Source organism: Galeopterus variegatus, unplaced genomic scaffold (genome assembly GCF_000696425.1).
Source record: "Galeopterus variegatus unplaced genomic scaffold, G_variegatus-3.0.2 Scaffold2225, whole genome shotgun sequence".
NCBI classification, from domain to species: Eukaryota; Metazoa; Chordata; class Mammalia; order Dermoptera; family Cynocephalidae; genus Galeopterus; species Galeopterus variegatus.
The window spans coordinates 137376-157609 of NW_007728336.1; the positions used below are offsets into that span (position 1 = coordinate 137376).

The 20234-nt window shown below is 38.7% G+C and overlaps 1 protein-coding gene across 1 annotated transcript in view; it reads left to right on the forward strand.

The window, feature by feature from the left end:
- The first annotated feature begins 1875 nt into the window (after positions 1-1875).
- Positions 1876-20234, forward strand: part of DHX32 (DEAH (Asp-Glu-Ala-His) box polypeptide 32) — a 41834-nt gene continuing 23475 nt past the window's right edge. Inside the window, exons 1-3 of the mRNA XM_008580961.1 lie at positions 1876-2668; positions 10004-10197; positions 16146-16518. Coding sequence (XP_008579183.1) covers positions 2387-2668; positions 10004-10197; positions 16146-16518 — 849 coding nt within the window. The 5' untranslated portion in view covers positions 1876-2386. The remainder of the gene's footprint in view (positions 2669-10003; positions 10198-16145; positions 16519-20234) is intronic.

Consider the following 20234-nt stretch of genomic DNA (forward strand, 5'->3'; position numbering starts at 1 on the left):
TCTCGGAGAATACCAGGGTCTAGTGTGCCTTCTGGTGGCCATTTGTTTTGATTATCTAATTGGTATTGGGGCCACTCTTACGTGCAGAGCTTTATAAGAAGCTTAGGCTTGATATCGGGTTCTAAAGACAAAGGGTTGAGGTTTTTTATAAGACATTGAAGGGGGGAGTCCACTAAAGGTGATGAGGGGGAAGCTCCCATGTTCAGGCAGGAAGGAGAGAGGAAGGTAGGGAGGTGGAGAAGAGAGAATCCTTTGGCCGGTGGGAGGGAAAGACACAAATATAGAGGGCGTCCCCACTATAATGTGCCAGTCCCGGAGATTCAGAGACGAACCAGGAGGGAGGAAGGTATAAGTCGTCACTTAACCTTCCATCACCTCGGCAAGGGCGAGTGCCCGGAGGCTCGAAGGAACCCGGCGCCGAGAGCCCTGGGCTCAGAGAAACAGAAACAGTAAATTGAAAGAGAAAGCGAGAGAATTGGAGCTTCGCCCTGCAAGTATCGCCTTTAACTTTGGGTTGGGAGAGGAGTAGAATGTGGACGGTCTGGTGTGACGAGGGAGTATTTAGGGGTCCACTGAGGCCCTGAGGGCTGTACTGGGGCGTACTGCCCTTGTTAGGGCTGGACGCCGGAGGGGTAGTCCTAGTTTAAAATGGCACCTCTAAAGGGAGACTTATGTTTGGATGAGCCGGTGGTGGGTGCGGAAAGCCAGCGCCGGAGAAAATGGACGAGGGCGAAGCGTCAGCAGCGGGAACTGCCGAGAGAGTGAAGGAGGTCCGAGAAGGAGTGCCCTCGGGTAAGGGGTGAGCTCCTCCCGGGTTTCGGCACCAATGAAAAACCGACAGGACCCTTCCGAGAAGGAGTGCCCTCGGGTAAGGGGTGAGCTCCTCCCGGGTTTCGGCACCAATGAAAACCCGACAGGACCCTAGCTGACAGTTCACCAGAGAAGTTCCACTTTGTTTGAGGGTGAAGCATACATTTATAGAGAGCTGAGTTCCGGGAGAGGGTGGTTAGTACGCGGGGCAGTGGCTGATTGGTCGGAAGGGCGGGTGATGATTTTGATAGGCCATACTTTGGCGCCAGTGGGAATGTTAGGACCCGGAAGAGAAGCCGGAAAGGCCCCATGTTTTAGGGAATGTCTCCTTTGGGGTTTTATGGGGCCTACAGTAAGTAAAAAAAAAAAGTAATTAAATGACAAAATATCATGAACTGTATTTTTGTGATTTGTTCTTTTTGACTTGAGTTTTCTGTCCTTTTCATTTTTACCTGGTTAATGTGAAAAGGGGACTTATTTCCAGCAATACTGATTGGATTTTTTTTCTTTTTTAATCACTAGTGATTGGAATAGTAAAGACCCCTAACCTGACATGTAGGGAATAATTTACTGGTATAAATCTTGGCCTTTCTTAGGTAATTTCTCTCCTTCATTTAAATTAAAAGTTGTCTTTTATTGGCTCTTAGATCTGACATGTTGGACTCACAACCCAGGAATCTCAAGAAATATGCTGGAGATTCCTGGTTTGTTTAAACAAAAGGCCTTGTTAATAAAAGCCAGCCATAACCTCAGATGGAAAGAAATAATGAATTAGTTTCCCTCACTTTGCTTTCTAAACTGGCACAGCAAAAGTAAAATATAAAGTTTTTTTCAATGCTTCCCTTTAAATTAGACAATTTCTTAATAATGATAATATACTTTCTTGTAGCCAGTGTTAGGGGAACACTCACCAGGCCTTCACAGTTTTCCCTTTTATGGATCCAGCATGTCTTTTGTCGTGGGATTAGATGACCACGTGATTGAATAGCCTCACAGTCATAACCATATCCCCCCTGTTGCTTTCTATTCACAGTCAATCAAGACACAGAGCCTGTGATAAAGGTCAGGCAGAGAGCACCAGGCCCAGTGCAGAATCATTTTCTGAACTGGCCAGGAAGATTGCAACCGACTAAACTTTAAGAGCTAGCCTAAATTATTCCTGATCTTTTTAAACAGGCAGCAGAAATGACAGTAATCAGTTAACAGGAAAAAAATAATACTTTTGTTTTGAATGCCTATACTTTTTTTTAACTTGTACACGTGCCTGCCTGACTTTCTTTTTTCTTTCCTTTTTTTTTTTTTTTGTTGTTGCTGTTTGCTTTTTAGCATGGTTTATTGACAGTCGTCTAATATGCAGAGGAGTGCTGAAGTGAGCCAGCACAGTGGATGACACAGCAGCAAAGAACAAATGCAGGGTTGAGGAATTTAAACTGCTAGAACCTTGAACTGAAGTCTTACAGATTGGGACATCTGAGTTTGTATAGTATACTGTTAAACCCTGTTTGCAATGGATTATTGTCAGGAGAAACTTGATTGTGGAATGTCAACTGCTTAAGCTCACTCAGTATTGGACAAGATGGAAGGAAAAGAACTGGAATGTCCAAACTCTTCCTCTGAAAAACGCTATTTTCCTGAATCCCTTGACTCCAGTGATGGGGATGAAGAAGGAGTTTTGGCCTGTGAGGATCTGGAACTTAACCCTTTTGATGGATTGCCATATTCATCACGTTATTATAAACTTCTGAAAGAAAGAGAAGATCTTCCAATATGGAAAGAAAAATACTCCTTTATGGAGAATCTGCTTCAAAATCAAATTGTGATTGTTTCAGGAGATGCGAAATCTGGCAAGAGCTCTCAGGTGAGTAACCACTACAAAAAACCATTTGCTTTATATGTTGTATTTTTTTTTTATTACTTAAATAATTACATGTCACAGAATAGTGTTCTGTTTTAATAACAATAATATCTAAACCAAGAAACAAAAAAGAACATTAGCAATTCAAGTACAACAATTAAGTCACCTAATGTAATCATTTTATTAAGGCCAGCTGAATAAGTTAGTAATACTTACATGGAAATTAATTGTGTTTAGTGTACCACTGAATTATCTCTAGAATAGTAGACAAAAAGGCGCATTCAAATGATCTCATTGTGCATATTATACTTTAAAAGATGTGGTAGATGTTATTTGCACACCATAGATTTGGGGATTAACCACTATGTTTACATGCCCAGTGGTCTGATAATCAAGAAGTCTGGATATGCTTATTGGTGAAGCTGGCTAAGCTGCCAAAATTCAAAAGCACAAGGAAATTCTTATTTACTTGACAATAAGAAATAACAGAGTGACAAAATATGATCTAGGCCTGGACCAGACACTTTGTGGTCTAATATGGTGGGGAAAAATTAGGGTTATTAAAAGCTAAACAGATATATTAAAATTTTAAAGAGTTTTGCTGAGCAAAGAATGATTCATGAATCAGGCAGCATGCAGAATCAGAAGAGGTTTGGTGAGCTCTGCTGCAACAAGGTGGGCAGTGAGCTTTTATAGACTGAACACAGAAGTAAGACAAAGAAAATATATTTGATTGGTAAGAGTGGAAAGTTCCTTGTGAGAAGACAGTTGGCAGTTTCTGACTGGTAAAGTCTCTAGTTTTGTTTTACTGTTTACATTGGGCTTTGGTTTGTTTACATAGGAACTTAAAGCACTGGGACTGCTCCCACCTAGTGGCCTCCCAATTAAAATTTTCTCTTAACAGCCACTAGTATAGGAGAGAAATAATTTTCTGTATCCCTCATAATTCTCAACTGGGACTCCCTTAACCAAAGACAGATTAACAGAAGAAAAACAAACAGAAGTTTATTAACATGTATACATGGGAGAAAACCCAAAGAAATTAGTAAATCTCTAGAGTCAACCTCAAAGAAAGCACTTAAACTTCAGCCTTAAACTCTGCCATTCTCTGAACATAGAGAAAAGGTTGTCGGAAAAGCCCAGTTAAGATGGGACTATCAGGAAGAGCACCTTCCACAAAGTAAGGTCTGTTACTGCAGACTTATGCCTTCTCCACACTGCAATCCCTTTCTTCCTGGTGCAGAGAGGGAGACGCCCTTACAAATGGAGGTTGCCTGTAGAGATGTAAATTTCTCTTACAAAAGGGCAACTTTTCAGAGCTACTGCTGTATAGGGAGCAGGTTTATGAAAGAGCCAGAAAGAGAGTGAAACATTTTTAGAACTATTTTGCTTGTTTCTCCTAATCTAGCTTTTGTCCTGAAATTTCCCATGAGGTGAATAAGCATGAGATAACTAAGATTTAATTTAAATTAAGAAGCCTGTATGGCACAGAATATCTCCACCTTACTGACCGAGTAAACCTGTCCACCATTTTCTGCTGGTAGATTCTACCTGTATTTACTCAAAGCCAAGATATGTGTGAATTGTGATATCCGAGGATGCGTGACATTTGATACAGGAAGGGCCCCACTCAGTAATGTATTCTGACATATTGGGTAGAATGAGCTGCCTTAGGAGTATGCGCAGACATAGGCACTTTGCAAAGATTGTTGAAAGGATTCATACCTTTGGGTAATTCATACCTTTGGGTAAACTGGTGGTCCTTAAGGTTCTTTTCAACTTGTGGATTCTATGATTCTGATACTGAAATAAAAGTGAGTGATTGGGACTTTGGCACTAGGTGCAGGATTGGTGGTCCTAGGGACATTAAGAGAAGCAAGCAGAAGAGGAATCGGGCCTGAAGTCAGACTAGTGATGTAAAAGGAGGGCATGGGGCCTTTGGGCCTAGGGTGTGTTTAACAGAACAGTAGTAGCATTGTGTCTCACAGGGGTCTTTCTTCCTCACTTTGTTTATTCTTATTTAACCGCATATCCATTAAACAAGGTGAAACCATCTCTAGCAGTGGGTGGAAAGGACATAAAGTTCTACACTTATATAGTTCATGCGGATATCCTCTTGCTACAGCAGCAGTGATGAAACCATACACGGATGGATGCTTGATATGCCTGCTGCTCCCGTGGTTCTGATCTGGATCTTGCTGCAGATTCATATACAAGATCTCCCTGCAACCCACCCAGAATCCAGCAGCCCAGCCTCTGTGCATGCTGCTCAGAGTCGGAAATGGAGCGTCTTTGCTTCACTTTCTGATTGGGTACAACTTGTAGAAGTCCAGTTACTAACTTAAGTTGATAAAGCCCTGATGTAGATTAGATTTTGGTTACCCAAGGGACTCCTTACTTACTCTCATAGCAGCAGATTGGCCAGAGTGCTAGAGATTTCCTTTCAGGCAGGAGATAAGAAGCCTGGGTTGTACATTCTTGTCATCTGCCCTAATGCTGCCTACCTTGCTTTCCACAGAGTCTGGTCAAGGTGGGCTTTGAGACAGTATATGCCTCGTGCTCAGGCTTTGATACATTAGGCACTTTATACCGTGCAGAAAACTGCATTTATAAAATGGATTGAGAGAATATGAAAAAATTATTAGGTGAATTCAGAATGAAAGCATTTAAAGAATTCTAGTTGAGGAGGGTTTTTAGAGCAAATATATAAATTTGGAGGTTGTCTATTGCCAAAACTGCCAGGTAAATTAGTTGGTAAACAGGTTTGTTTTTTCATGTTGTTAAAGGAGCAATTTCCTTTTTTTTTTTTTTTTACCATATTGTACAACTTTTTGCTAAGTACTTAGTGCTATTTAAGTATAAAATAGCCCAGAATTCAGTGTGTCTCTGAAAGAAACTAAAGCCAAACAATTCATTGAAAGGTGCAGCTTTTTTAAGGTTTCTTATTTCCCATGGCACCAAGTTGGCAACTAGCCCACCTGGAGTAATGTTTTCTAAATACTAGAAGGGAATGTCTTTCAAAGAGAAACTATAGGGGGAGAAATAGAACCTCTAACAGGCACATAATTTAGAAGTGAGGAGAGTAAGGTACTTTTTTGCTGCTGAGTAGTTACCCAGAGAATTATAATCAGGGCAAAGAATGCTAACACCAGCAGTAGGTAGCAAGAGTTCTTTGTAAAGCTGTAATCTTAGTGTCCCTTGGAATTATGAAATGTTAATTTTCCAGCATTTGCTGAACCATAACTTTTTCTAGCCAATTATTGTGCTAGGCTAATGTCAGAATCCTGCTGACGTGGCCAATTGTAGTGCTCTTTTACCTGTCCATAATCCTGCACTGACTGGGCCAATTGTCAAGCTAGGGCTGGGTCTGGAGCTCACAGACCCCTCAAGCCCATTCACAGACTGGGTCACAAACCCTTCACATGCCAGGCTGGGTCCCCAGACCCCTCACATGCCAGGCTGGGTCACCAGACCCCTCACATGCAGATCTGTGAGCTAGGTAACCAGCCAAAAGGTCCTTGGAGCCGTAGGTTGGAGAACATGGCTGCATGTGGCAGCTGCCTGAGGCAGTCAATGCCAGCCAAGGTGGTGGTGCCCGGCATGGGCACTAACTCTACCCACACACAACTCCTTTACAAAGAATGCACTGCACCAGCCCCAACTAGACCTAAGGCGAGGGGCCCTGATTAATCTATTCTATTTTCCCAACACCAATACTTCAAGTTTGCTAAGGAATCAAACTTCAGAATGTGCCTTAGCTTAGAGTGATTCAGAAGGCAGACAAAAATGTAGAAATTCTAATAAATAGAACAGATAATTTCGTGTTTGTCTCTTTTCTGTTCAGAGATAACTTTTTCAGTTTTTCTTTGCATCACTTACTATTACCATCCATGAGTAACTGTTACTGAAAGGTAAGATAGATCCTATGTATTCACAGACCCAGTTGAGCAGGCTGTCTGTAATTAGTTGTGGATTCTGCTCCACTATTAACTTGGCCATGTAAGCAAACATTCCTACATTAAGTACAATATGTATGTGTTTAGCTTTCCTCTGGTTTTTTAATTTATATTTAGAAGAACTATTTCCATTTCTGAATTAATTTTTTTGCCTCCTAGGTAAAATAATTTGCTCTATTGTGGAGGAGGTCATAAAGGAAAACAAAGATTGGTATATTTACTGAACTTCCAGGCCTATGTGATGTTTATAACATTATAAACATACTGTAACAATCTAATCTTGCAAAATTTGTTTATGTGGGTAGGCAGAAATAAATGAAATACAATCAAGAAAACAAAATCAGAAGCTTGGGAACATGGTCCATAATCACTGGAATCATTAGAAATCTGGAGTTTGAAAACAGCTATCCTGGACCTTAAAGTAGTAACTAAACTGAGCGTATCAAGTGTTTTAGGAAAACTGGATAGTGTAATTTCATCAACAGTTCTAGCCATGTAAAACAGTGCTCACTGTCATCATAATACTGTCCCTTGACATTGTCATTAGGCTAGAAAGAGTAATTCAAAATGTGGACTGCCTGAGAATCTCTTGGCTTCATCTGCCACCTTGGTATAAAGATGCTTAGAAGCAACTGTGTCATGGACGTTACACCAGCTGAGAACTGAGAACTGAATCAGTTCTGGCCCTGCTGTTTACTAGCAGCATCACCTCAGACAAGTCACCCTCTAAGTCTGTTTCCTCCTGTATGAGGATGTTGGCCTACATGCCTTCCAGAGGTTCCTTTCAGCTCTGAAATGCTGGAACTGCCATGTCTACCTCCAGCTCTGACCTCTCCCTCAGGCTCCCAGCCTGTTTTTCAGTTGATCTCAGGACGGCTACACCTGGATGTCCTCCCATCAAGACAACTTCATCACTGACCGTCTTTCTGACTCTCCTTGTCCTCCTAACTTCTCACTCCCCTCAAAAGAACTTTGTGCTGCTATTTAGCGTCATTCATTCATTTTATTTTACTTTCCAATTTCTTGTTCTTGTTAATTATACTATTACCCTGGCATTTTAAATTAGAACTCATGGAATATTTATTCTTCCTTTGCATAATGAGTCTGTTAGTGGGTACTGCTTATTCTTCCTGTGCAATAAGTGTCCCTCAGTTTTATTACTTTTCTCCCATGCTTAGACCTGAGCCCAAGCCTTTCTCTCCCTTCTTTTCAATTATAATGATGTTTTTATGCATCAATCCCTACTGTGTGTCAGGTTCTCTGTTAAGTATCGGGGACAGATATGAACCACACTTGTACATCTTAAGGATCTTCCCATCTATTAGTGAGACAAAGATTCAAACAGTGATTTTAATACTACTTTTCACAAGAATGATGTTTGAAGTCTCAGCTAGGGACTCTAGATATGGGACCCTGAGATGAAGGGAATTACTTTAAAAGGTAAGGATTTAGCAAGAATAAAAAATGACTTGCTAGGAAATGAGGGAGACAAAATTCCCAATTAGGTGATCCAGTGATTATGAAACAATTTCAGGTAGGCTATATAAAATTATTGAATTTTAAAATATTTCTGGGAAGTATAGGAAATTAGTTTTGTTCATTCAACAAATATTTATTGAGTTTTCAGATTATTTGGTAATCAAGGCAGACAGGTTTCTGGTCTCTCAGAGCTCAGGGTGGGGGAGGTGGGGGAGGTGGGGTAGGTACTAGGAACAGAGAAGCAACCACAGGAAGTATGACACCTGCCATGGTCGAGAAGTACACTGTGGGATCTAATGCCTAGTGGGTCACAGCAAGCCTTGTGGAGAAAGTGACACGGGAGCTCAAACTTGCAGTATAATTCTCATCTGTTCAACCCATTCATTTTACCAGTAGGGAAAGTAAAGGTTAGAAAAACTGTGATTTACATGGAACAAATTGGTGGCAAGCCAGGCCTACAAGTCCTGACTCCAGTCTCTTAGGTGCCTTGCTATTTCCTGAGTCTTGCCTTGATTCGATATTTCCTGAATGCAGTACCTTAACTTTTTCATTTTTCATGAAACAAAATAGGCGTTGAGTAAATTACTGACCATTTTCACCCTGTTGACTAGGCTGACACCTATCTTAATGGAGGAAGTGCATTTGCACTTTTAATCATTGGGACTGCAGCAGTTGGTCATTTTGGAGAGACTTATAATTTCTGGTCCATTTTAGTTTTCAAATTATAGTGAGGATTAAAATCTAAAAATTTCATGATGAGTCTAGTAAAGAGCAGAGCTCAAGATAATTCAAAATGTTACAACTTTTTACGTTCTTTAGATATGCTTAAAAACACTCTTGGGGGCCAGCCCGGTGGCGCACTGCTATAGTGCGCCGCTTGGGAGCGCGGCGGCGCTCCCACCGAGGGTTCGGATCCCACATACAGACTGGTTCCCGCTCACTGGCTGAGCGAGGTGAGGGTGCAACACCGAGGGTTGCAATCCCGTTGCCGGACACGAAAAAAGACAAAAAGGGAAACAAACTCCCGTTGCCGGACACGAAAAAAGACAAAAAGGGAAACAAACAAAAAAAAAAAACCACTCTTGGAATGATTTATTTTTAAAATGAATATAACAAAGCATAATTTATTGACAGTGCCTTAAGAGATTAGAGCATACAAATGAATTCATTACTTTTTACTATAATAATTCTTGCACAAATAAACTTGATAAAAATCAATTGAACTATAATATATTTTAGATAAAAGGATTTTTTAAAATACAATGGCTCACGAGCAGCCTTACTTAGTATTGACTCTTTCCAAATTTACATGGGCTAGTTGATCATCTCACTGGGTTTATTTTTAATTGTGTTTGGATGAACTGTTTACCAGTATATTTTACCTTTTATTACCAGAGAAATGTTAAGAAGACTTATCTCGATATTTATTGTGATCATTTGGATTTAAATGTAAATGCTTTAAGTTTAAGTCGCTATTTTTCATCTAAATGGTACCTACATAATAGCTGATACCAAAAGGCATATTTTTGATGAGGCTTTATTATATAATCAGAAGGACAATAATAATGTATAAATACGTTAGTCTTTTTAGAAACTTGGCTAACATTAATAGTAGGTTTTTTTTTCATTCTGTTCTTTATTTTTATCTACCTTTTTCATCTGGGAGTCAAACTTTCACAGTCCCTGCTAACTCCTGCTTATTCTTAACTTTATTTACTACTAATAACTTTGTGCAAAATACAGATTGCTCAGAGCTTCACTAAATAAGTGTTAATACAGCCCACCAGTGATTTACTGGTGAAAAAAAAAATCATTTATAAGATGAATGCTGCTATGAACAGAGCTGTCCCTTGGTTTTTATTTTCATGGTGGGAGCTGATCCTGTCTCATTTTTCCATTAAAGGTTCCTCAGTGGTGTGCTGAATATTGCCTTTCCATCCACTACCAGCACGGGGGCGTGATATGCACACAGGTCCACAAGCAGACTGTGGTCCAGCTTGCCCTGCGGGTAGCAGATGAAATGGATGTTAACATTGGTCATGAAGTTGGCTATGTGATCCCTTTTGAAAACTGCTGTACCAGTGAAACAATCCTCAGGTTGGTTTTGGGGGGTTCATCTGCTCCCTGCTGATGACTCTTGGCTTGGAGATAATCTTAATAGAGCATTATTCTTGCATTCTGCGTATTAAGCGTCTATGCTGTATAATAATAACTGGTCTCTCTGTCACCAGCCTGACACACACCATTTGTTTTCCCACATTGGCATCATCAGATATTCCTTGTGTGAATTTCTTCCATGACTCCCCATAGTCCTCAGGAAAGAGTTACTACTTGTTAGTTAGCCCCAAAAGACCTGCAAACCTGGACTTCTGAAGCTGTGCTTCATGCTGGGTCCACATCGTTGCCTGCGTGCCAGCCATGTGGACAACTACAGCTCCCTGTGTGTCCCAGACTTCCACACCTCCGTGCCGTTACACCTCCCATTCTCTGTGCTTGGAAGGACTGTGCCTTTTATGGGTTTGGCTGATCCTCCTAGTCACTCAAGCCTCAGTGCAAGGGTCACCCACTCCAGGAAGGCTTCCCTGACCCTCTAGTAGTATAAATTAGAAAACCTCTGCTGATCTTCTATAAAACTTGGTATCAGTCTCCATCATGGCATTTTATTTATTTATTTATTTTTGGCAGCTGGCAGGCACAGGGATCTGAACCCTTGACCTTGGTGTTCATCGTGGCATTTTAAATCAGTGTTTTCAGCCTATACATTTCAGAGTTTTATGGGTTCCGAGGAGCCTTCTCTGTGGTTATCACAAGTTGTGGTACCTTTTTGTGTTTAGCTTCATTGTACGATTTCTTTTGAACAAGAGTTCCAAGAGCTTGATACAAAGAAAAAAAGAGGAAAGAAAAAGGGAAAAGAAATTAGTAGGAAAATTGGAAAAATTACTGCTGTGGGCCAGTGCTTCTCAAGCAGTTTTATATCATAGTTCTCATAGAAAATGATAGTATCTGTATAGCACCTCAAGGACATGGTCAAAGCTGCTTGTAGCTCAAAATATCCATCCCACAGAGAGCTAAGGAGATAGGTATCTCAGGATCAGTGGATCTGCATGTGTATACCCATCTGTGTGGCACACCAGCATGCCATGGCTCACCACTGGGAAGCTCTGCTGTAGCTCTGCAGGGCAGGGATGGTTTTTGCATACCCATGTCCCTAGTGTCTGATGTGCTTGTCTCACAGAGGATGTTTAGTAAATTTGATAGTGGAAGGAAGGAGATTAGCCCTGTCCCTGCCAGCTGCTGTAGATGCTAGTGAGTTCTGTTTCCCATTCAGAAAGCCCATGTGATTCCTCTGGTTTGTATTAAGCAGCTTTCCCTCAAATGTTTATCTTCAGAAATAGAAGACATTAGTCTTCAGGCTAGTGTCAAAACATAGGGAATCTTTAGACCAACAGCATTCTGACTTGAACTTCTTGAAGATATATTACCTTCTGCTGTTATAGCCATGATGTCCCTGAGTCATTGCATTAGTATATATTTTAAAATCACTTATTTTGTGAAAGGTACATGAGTGATACAAAAAAAAAAAAAAACATAAAAGCCTCCCTGCTTCTTAGGAACACACAAACTAGTTGAAAAGTTGGACAGGACAAGACATACAACCCTGAAAGGGTGAAGGATCCCTAAGCTTAGCAGATTCATTCTTTATTTTTTACATTTTAAAGTGGTCTTTTGAACTGTGATTTTTATTAAATGATGGATCTGTCTAGGTTCTAAAGTTAATGCATATATTTTTATATCTATAACACCATCTAGACTTTGGAAACCCATTGGAAAGAGCTCTTGGATATAGTCTTAAAAATGAAATATTACAACAGTTTTTATCTTAATATGGAATCTATCTATATGTGTGTGTGTGTGTGTGTATGTTTGTTTGGGTTTTTTTTTTTTTTTTTTTTTCTGAGAAAGCCACAGAGATAAATAATTGTGGGGAAATCTAACAATGTCAGAGTAGGTCAAAGACATGCCTCAATTGTAAACCTCTGTCACATGTTGGACTTGGCTTTCATGGGATTGTTTTATGTTGAAAAACTCAAGTATTCAATTCTGACAACCAAAGGAAACTACAGTTTACATTAAAGTATCTTTTGTTCTGATCTGTATGTGGCATTCCTTTCTTAACATGGACAGTAGCTTCCAGGTGTGTGGGGCTGAAGTGCAAGGGCAACTTTGAAGCCCCTCAGGTTTGGCCACTCAGGTTCTTTCTGCTTTAGCCACTCAGGTTCTTAATGCTATTGCTGGGCTGTCTTATTCTCTCATTGTTTTTATATCTTCACTTTATGATTATTCCTGTTGCTGGGACATTGCACTTTCTTTTCCACCGTGTACTATGTGCAGAGTCAACAGATACTCAGCTACATTGTTGTAAATAGGGTTTGAGTCATGGGAAAGAGGCCAAAGCTATTGAAAAGCCCCTCATGATAAAAGGAAATAATACCTTGTTTTCCTCCTGGTAGTATGTGTTCTGGAGAGGAGACAATGTGGCTGTAAAATGAGTGTCTCCACCACTCGCTAACTTGTAACTTTGTGTAAGTCACCAAACCTCTCTATGCCTAAGTTTCCTGTCTGCAAAATGTGGATGATTATCTCTGTATCAGCCACCCACCCCAAAAAAATAAAATTCGGATGATTAATATACCTGCTCAGAGGAATGTTGTGAGGACTAAATGAGTTAATATATGTGATGCATATTGTGTGTATGTGGTAGCTGTTTTTATAATTATATTTGTAATTGTACGAGGGTACTTCAAAAAGTTCATGGAAGGATTCGTATTATCCTTTAGTACTGTTTTCCCACAAACTTTGAATATCCTCATATCTTTATAATCATAATTAGTACCAGATTCATTTTCTTGTAGAGGTAGGCTAGCCAAAATTTTGAATAAGCTCAGATCGAATAGCTATTTAAATCAGATGATTTAAGGTTGACTATTGATTATAGAAGACAGTGTTCTATATTTGATATTGTCTTTTTCATTTTCATTGTAACCTCTTAGTATCTAATCTATCAGACATATAATAGGCACTTATTAAAGCTGTCTTTATGCCTACTCCCATTTTTTTTTGGGGGGGGGGATCCTATACATAACAATTTAGTTCTTCTTTAAGCTTTGTTCTGGCCTTCTTTGAAACAGTGGATACCTGAATATTATATACCTAAAATAGTCTTTCTGAACTACATAACAAGATACCTTGTAGAAGTGACACATAGATTTCAAATACTGACCTTTTCAGTTTTGAGAACTATAAAGTTCTCAAATTTTTAAGGACAAACTCAATATTTATAATTTTAGAAAATATTAATAAAGCTTTAAATATTTTACTATATTCTTAGCTTTTAGAAATTAAATCTTAAGAATTTAAAATATAAACTGCACTTCCTAAAAACTTGGCAGTGTATCTATATATATTTTTTTTTTTACATAGTTATTAGTAACAGTACTTTTTAAACATTGTACACACACTATCTCATTAATGATCTTAAGAATTTAAAATATAAACTGCACTTCCTAAAAACTTGGCAGTGTATCTATATATATATATTTTTTTACATAGTTATTAGTAACAGTACTTTTTAAACATTGTACACACACTATCTCATTAATATAAAGGTAAGAAATTTATCTTTGTGTTCTGTAGGAAAAAAATGAAGGTTTATATAGTAAGTTTTAGGATTGAGCCTTTGTATTCCCTTAGTAGTATACAGTCATCTGGAAGATCAGGCCTTGCTCAATCTAGCAGAGTTTTAAATGTCACCATCTTCTCTTTAAGTCTAGATATAGTCACATACCAATATAACTCCTCCGCTTTATGGGGAGCATTGCTTCCTCTAAGATCAGTGTGGTTAGATGCATTTTGCTGAAAGGGAAGAAAGATTTAATTCCTAACATTAGGGAAGTAGCATAGATTAAAATAATTTGTTTTGAGACAAGAGGCAATAGTAACTTATACCATTGTATTACACTAATTAATCTCAGCAAAAGAGATTAATTAGTATAACAGTCTCAAAGCTTGATTTCAGATGCATCTATTTGTTTTGTTTGCATCTTGCACAAAGCATAATACTATAGTGTTCATGATATTTTCTTTAAGTTTGACAAAAGGAATGATCAACAATTTATCACTGCTCATTTGGTAAGACATGGGATGAGAACACATATTAAAAGAAAGGCAGAATATGTGCTTTGATTTCATAATGACATAGAGAGGAAGAACATGTACTTTATCACCAAAACCATGAAAGCCAAGGAAGCAATCTTTGTAATTTGACAATGACACCAAATGTAACAGATACGCTGGTTTAAATCATGACTCTATCCCTGGCTTTGTGACTTTGGACAGGGTACTTAATCTTTCTGAACCTTGGTTTTCTCTTATAAGCATGGGATTTATTTAAATAATAATAATAATAAAATAAACCTCAAAGAGTTATTTTAAAGGTTAAATGAGAAAATGTATGTACCAGTATAATGCCTGGAACACACTAGGACCTTAATAAATGTTTGTTTTCTTCCTTGAAGGAAATTAATTGAGGCCTGTGTCAAGGTCCCCAAGACCACCCCCAGGTTTGATGATTTGCTAGGAGTATTTATAGGATTCAGCATGTAGTTTATTCACAACTAAGATTTATTACAGTGAAAGGACACAAAGCAAAATCAGCAAAGGGAAATCGTGGATGAGCTGAAGTTCAGAGGAAACCAGGAGCAAACTTCCAAGAATTCTCTCCCAGTGGAGTCACACAGAATGTGCTTAATTCTCCCAGCACTGAGTTGTGACAAAATGCATGTGAAATGGTGTCCTACCAGATGAACTCATTGGAGCCCAGAGGTTTTATTAGTGGCTGGTCACATAGGCACCCACTGCTTAGTGTGTTCCATAATTCCAGATTCCCAGAATGAAAGCACATGTTCAGCATAAACCATATTGCATGTACAAACAGTTTAGGTACAGTGACCCACTCTTAATTCTGGAAATGGTGAGAACCCTCCCCAAATCTAAGTGCAAGCAGGCCTTTCTAAGGATAGCAGTCTCAGAACTGCTATGTGCAAGAATAAATAAAAGTAAATATCTTGAATGGGTAGAAAACTTACAGAATTGGTTTCTTTAAGCAGTAATATAGGTAAATATGTAAATAGTGTGAGAAAGATATTTTCATGGTGCTGAATGACTAAGAGGTGGTTATTTTTATTATTATTATTATTACTTTTAATTAAGGGCTGGCCTGTTAGCTCAGTTGGTTAGAGCACAGCCTTATAACACTGAGGTCACAGTTTTGTATCTCCATACAATCTAGCTACCAAATAAATAAAATAAAATAAAATTATGATCCCGAGAACAACTGGAAATAGCACTAAAATCACTAATGATCCTTCCCCACCTCCAGAATTCTGGCCAGTTTGCATGCTGCCCTTAAACAGGTGGTTGCTTTTTAGATAGTTTGGTTATTATATCAACCTTGTTGATGCTGACATCTTGGTGACATCATCTCCCACAATGTGCCACCTGTAGTAGAGTCCTAACAGTGGGCTAGCTGGGCCATGAGCCTGATCCAGAACATCACTCTTGTATCCTTTCCTTGAAAAGTGAATGCTTTTACTCAAAATTCTTCTGCTGATAAAAGAGGGGGGAAAATGCTTACTTGACAAGGGTGTTTTATGATATTACTTTTTTGTTTATAAAGCTCAGAGCAGATGTTAAATGCAGCTTGCATTAATATTTGTAATAGACATTTAGGCAGAGGTCTTTAACTTAGAGTTCAGTAATAATCTTTGGTGGTCCATGAACATACACAAACTGGGTATAAATTTTGTTATATGTATTTTTCTGTGTTGAAGTTCCATACATTTTATCAACTTAAAGGAATCTTGTCCCCAGTAAAGATTTAAAACCACTTATTTGGAGAAAAGGATATAGGGGAGGCATTTTTGTTAAGAAGTTCTTCGCATAACTTTTCATAAGAATATTCTAACTTTAATGTTTCTTCTTTATAGGTATTGTACTGATGATATGTTGCAAAGAGAAATGATGTCCAATCCTTTTTTGGGTAGCTATGGGGTCATCATCTTAGATGATATTCATGAAAGAAGCATTGCAACTGATGTGTTACTTGGACTTCTTAAAGATGTTTTACTGGCAAGACCAGAACTGAAGCTCATAATTAACTCCTCACCACACCTGATCAGCAAACTTAATTCTTATTATGGAAACGTGCCTCTCATAGAAGTGAAAAATAAGCACACTGTGGAGGTTGTGTACCTTAGTGAGGCTCAAAAGGATTCTTTTGAGCCTATTTTACGCCTTATCTTTGAAATTCACCACTCGGGTGAGAAGGGTGACATTGTAGTCTTTCTGGCCTGTGAACAAGTAAGTAAGTAACATCCTATCCTGACAGAGTAATAAGGTATTTCTTTGGGGGAAGCTTTTAATAACTAACATACAGGTTTCAGTTTGCTAATTAACTGTTTAAATATTTGGTTCCATCACACCTCATTTTTTTATACTTTAGAAGAATCATTGATAGGGTAAATAAAACCTGAGCTGAAAGAACAAGGAAGTATTTCTAAAATCACGTGCAGTTCTAAAAACAAAGAATGGGTGCGGCATCTTGAGGAGTTTATAGAAATGATCTCCAGAGCCAACTTCCTTCCACCAGCCTCAGGCTGGATCTGGACTGCCCCAAATGCAAAGCTGGTTCTGCTCCTGCCTGCTGGGAATTGTCGTCTCTTAGAACAGTAGATACACGCTGACTCCAGTCACACTCTCAGCTGTCTCCCTTGTGACCAGGGGCACTTGTTGGAGTTCAGAATTATAACCTAAGCACTTAGCATAGAGTTAAGGAACAAAAAATTTCCCACAAATGTTCCTGCAGTAGTCAGTACTGACATACATACGTATGAGGGTTTGAGGCAGAAAAATATAATTTATAGCCCACTCTGGAAGGCCATCCCTATACTGTGGCTCCTTTTCTCAAAAGATGAATGTGAAAAATCTTAACTTGGATTTCTTAAAAACGTCTCTTCAGAAGAATGATTGAAAATGTATGGTTGAGCGTCTTTTTCATTCTGTTACAATCAAGGTGCCATTTGGGGTTGCCTATTTTTTTTTTAATTGCAGCTACACTAGACCTACTTTCTCCACTGTTCTATTGGCTAAATCTAAAAAATCTAAAAGCTTCTAGGACCTCCAGAAGTAGACCTCTCTTGCTAGAGATTAATTGCCTTGCCTTTTTTTGCTTCCCATCTTCTCACTCAGAAAGTAAAAGCACTAGCTTTTTTTTTTTTTTAACTTATTTTATTTTGGTGACTGGCCAGTATGGGGATCTGATCCCTTGACCTTGGTGTCATAACACCACACTGTAACCAACTGAACTAACCGGCCAGCCCTTAAAAGCACTAGTTTTTAGACCATGACCCAGACATGTAATGATTCTAGTGATTAAACAGAAACTAAAAAGGAAATGGATATAGGCTGAGCCACCAGCTGAACAAAGACAAGTATGTCAACTCTCTTATCAGAGCCTTTTCTTAAGTATTCGCATGCTTTCAAAAATACTTTCAGAAGTATTTATTCTGCTTTATATTCAAAGCATAAAGGATGGCTGATCCTCCTAGCTTTGGGAAATTTGGACAGTTTTCTTACAGCTTATATTTTATCTGTTTCCTTAAAGAAAGTAATTTAGACTCTCAAATGTAAAACTACAGCATATTTTTTAATATTTTGCATATAGATGATATATACATTCTCTTGAATATTAAATCTTCTACCTATTACAATGATTTATTCTGTTATCATTCCCTAACCACTACATGATTTAAGATATTCAAGAAAATCTTGAGGAAAGTAATAAAATGATTGAGGAGATGGAGTATGTGTGAAAACAATTAGAGGTTCTCAGTGTACCTGAGTGAAACTTAAGGAAAGGAAAAATGGGAAAACTGGAAACCTAAAACATTTGAGAGTCAGAATTGCCAGGTGAAAAAGAGGACGGACATACATTTCTGGGGGAAGAAATATAATTAAGACTAATAGGATGAGAAGTCATCTTTCACATCAGAGTAAGGAAAACTTCCAAAATGGATTTAAAGCTCTTAACCGCAGAATTGGAGTGAGGGTGGACTTAGAGTATTTGATTCTTATAAATCTAATAGCTATAATTAATGGCATAGTGACTTTTGAACTGTCAGACTTTAGAAGATGCATTTTTATCCAGGCTGCTAGTGGAAAGTATGAAGTCCACAGGACTTAGGTATATAGTCTCCCTTGAAGTCAGGCCAGAAAGGCATTTCCTATTAAAAAACCATCAGACTTGCATAGTCTTAAAATCTTGAAAGTAATAGTGCATGAAAGGTGCAGGGGTGCTTGCAATTCTGGGCCTCTGAGAATGGCAGGTGCCACTGCAACCCGGGCCCAGCACTGCAGCCTCTGAGGGTTCTGGCGCTCTGAGGGCGCTGGGCTCCTCCCTGTCAGGAGAGGCTCAGCCGCAGATCTGCCCAGTGGGCAGCGCAGCAAGGCAGCCGCAGAGGTTCTGCTGGCTTCGGCAGCCCTTACCTGGAAACCAGCTTTTTTCTCACTGTTCATTCAGCTCAGATTCCACACGTTTCCTGGTTTTCCTTTCCCTTCTACTACCTAACAAGCTGAATGCAGCTCAGTATACTGATGGACTTTTCTTTCTCGGTATTTTGGTCAGGATTACTGTTAAGATATTCCTCTCTGGGGACTTGGAATTTGTCTCTTGGAAAGATTTGTCTTGCTCTGAAGTCCATGCTAACTGCTATTGATCAATTTTTCCCCTTCCTATTTGAAGCTGTCTTGATTTCTATATAAAACTTTATAACTTATAATAGCTCTTAAATATTATATGAAAACAAACCCAAGCAGTCTAATAAAAATGTACTAATTGTTACTGTTTATTTTAGAAAATACATTTTAAATTGCAGAAATATTCTCATTTTGGTTTTGGTGAACCAGTAATTTATTCACATTAGGTGTGTCACATTTTCTCTAACCGCTTGCTTAGTTAGCCCCACACCTCCTGTGGATTAATCCCCATAATTCACATGCTGCCCTGTGTCTTGGCACTTAATTGAGACTAAGAGTCCTGAATATTGTTCCTTACCACTTAACCATCTTTTAACCTGAAAACAAAAACTGAAATAAATGAAATAGAAAACATAAAATTGATAGTTATGGTAATATCTAGCCAGATTGTTGTGTAATAATAAGCTATCACAAAGTGATGTCATTAGGTTGGAGGTTTTACTGAGAAACATACTGTGTAGTTGTGGGTCTTCTTTTAACCTGAAAACAAAAACTGAAATAAATGAAATAGAAAACATAAAATTGATAGTTATGGTAATATCTAGCCAGATTGTTGTGTAATAATAAGCTATCACAAAGTGATGTCATTAGGTTGGAGGTTTTACTGAGAAACATACTGTGTAGTTGTGGGTCTTTTTTTGTTTTGGAGGCTAGATATCTGCTAGATATCTTCCTCCAGTGGCTGCTGCTGTTTTCCGCAAGTGCAGGTAGCTATAGGCAAGTTCCACATATGTAAATGCACTGTACACACTGATCCAAGAAATAAATAAAAGACATGAAACACCCTACCTATATTTTAAGCATTTTTTTTCAAATTCTGAAGATTGTGGCCTCAAAGCCCTATATCAACTGTGCTCAAAATTACTTTTTCAAAAGTGTTCTAAGAGAATAAGAGTAGATATTTCAGAGTAATTTGAAAGTTTATTTTGATAGGAAATTACTCATGAGTGGGCTACAGGAATCAAATCTCCTTTTCCAACTCCAGGGCATCACCTGTGAGAAGCTGGCTGGCTATTGGGCGTGCATGAGGAATGAGGGGCACAGCTCTGTGAGACTGAGCAGCAGCCGGGTTGAGAACGCAGCTCAAGTGCTGGTTCTATGCCTTTTAATTTCTCAGTGATCCTTGCATAAGATGTGAGGTAAAATGAAGTGAGCAGGATTATAAAAACGGAGAAATAGTTTGGTTCTTATTATTCCAATTGGCAAGTTTTCATTCATTATGATCAATAGTCATGCTATTTGCTTGGTTTAAAAAAAAAAAA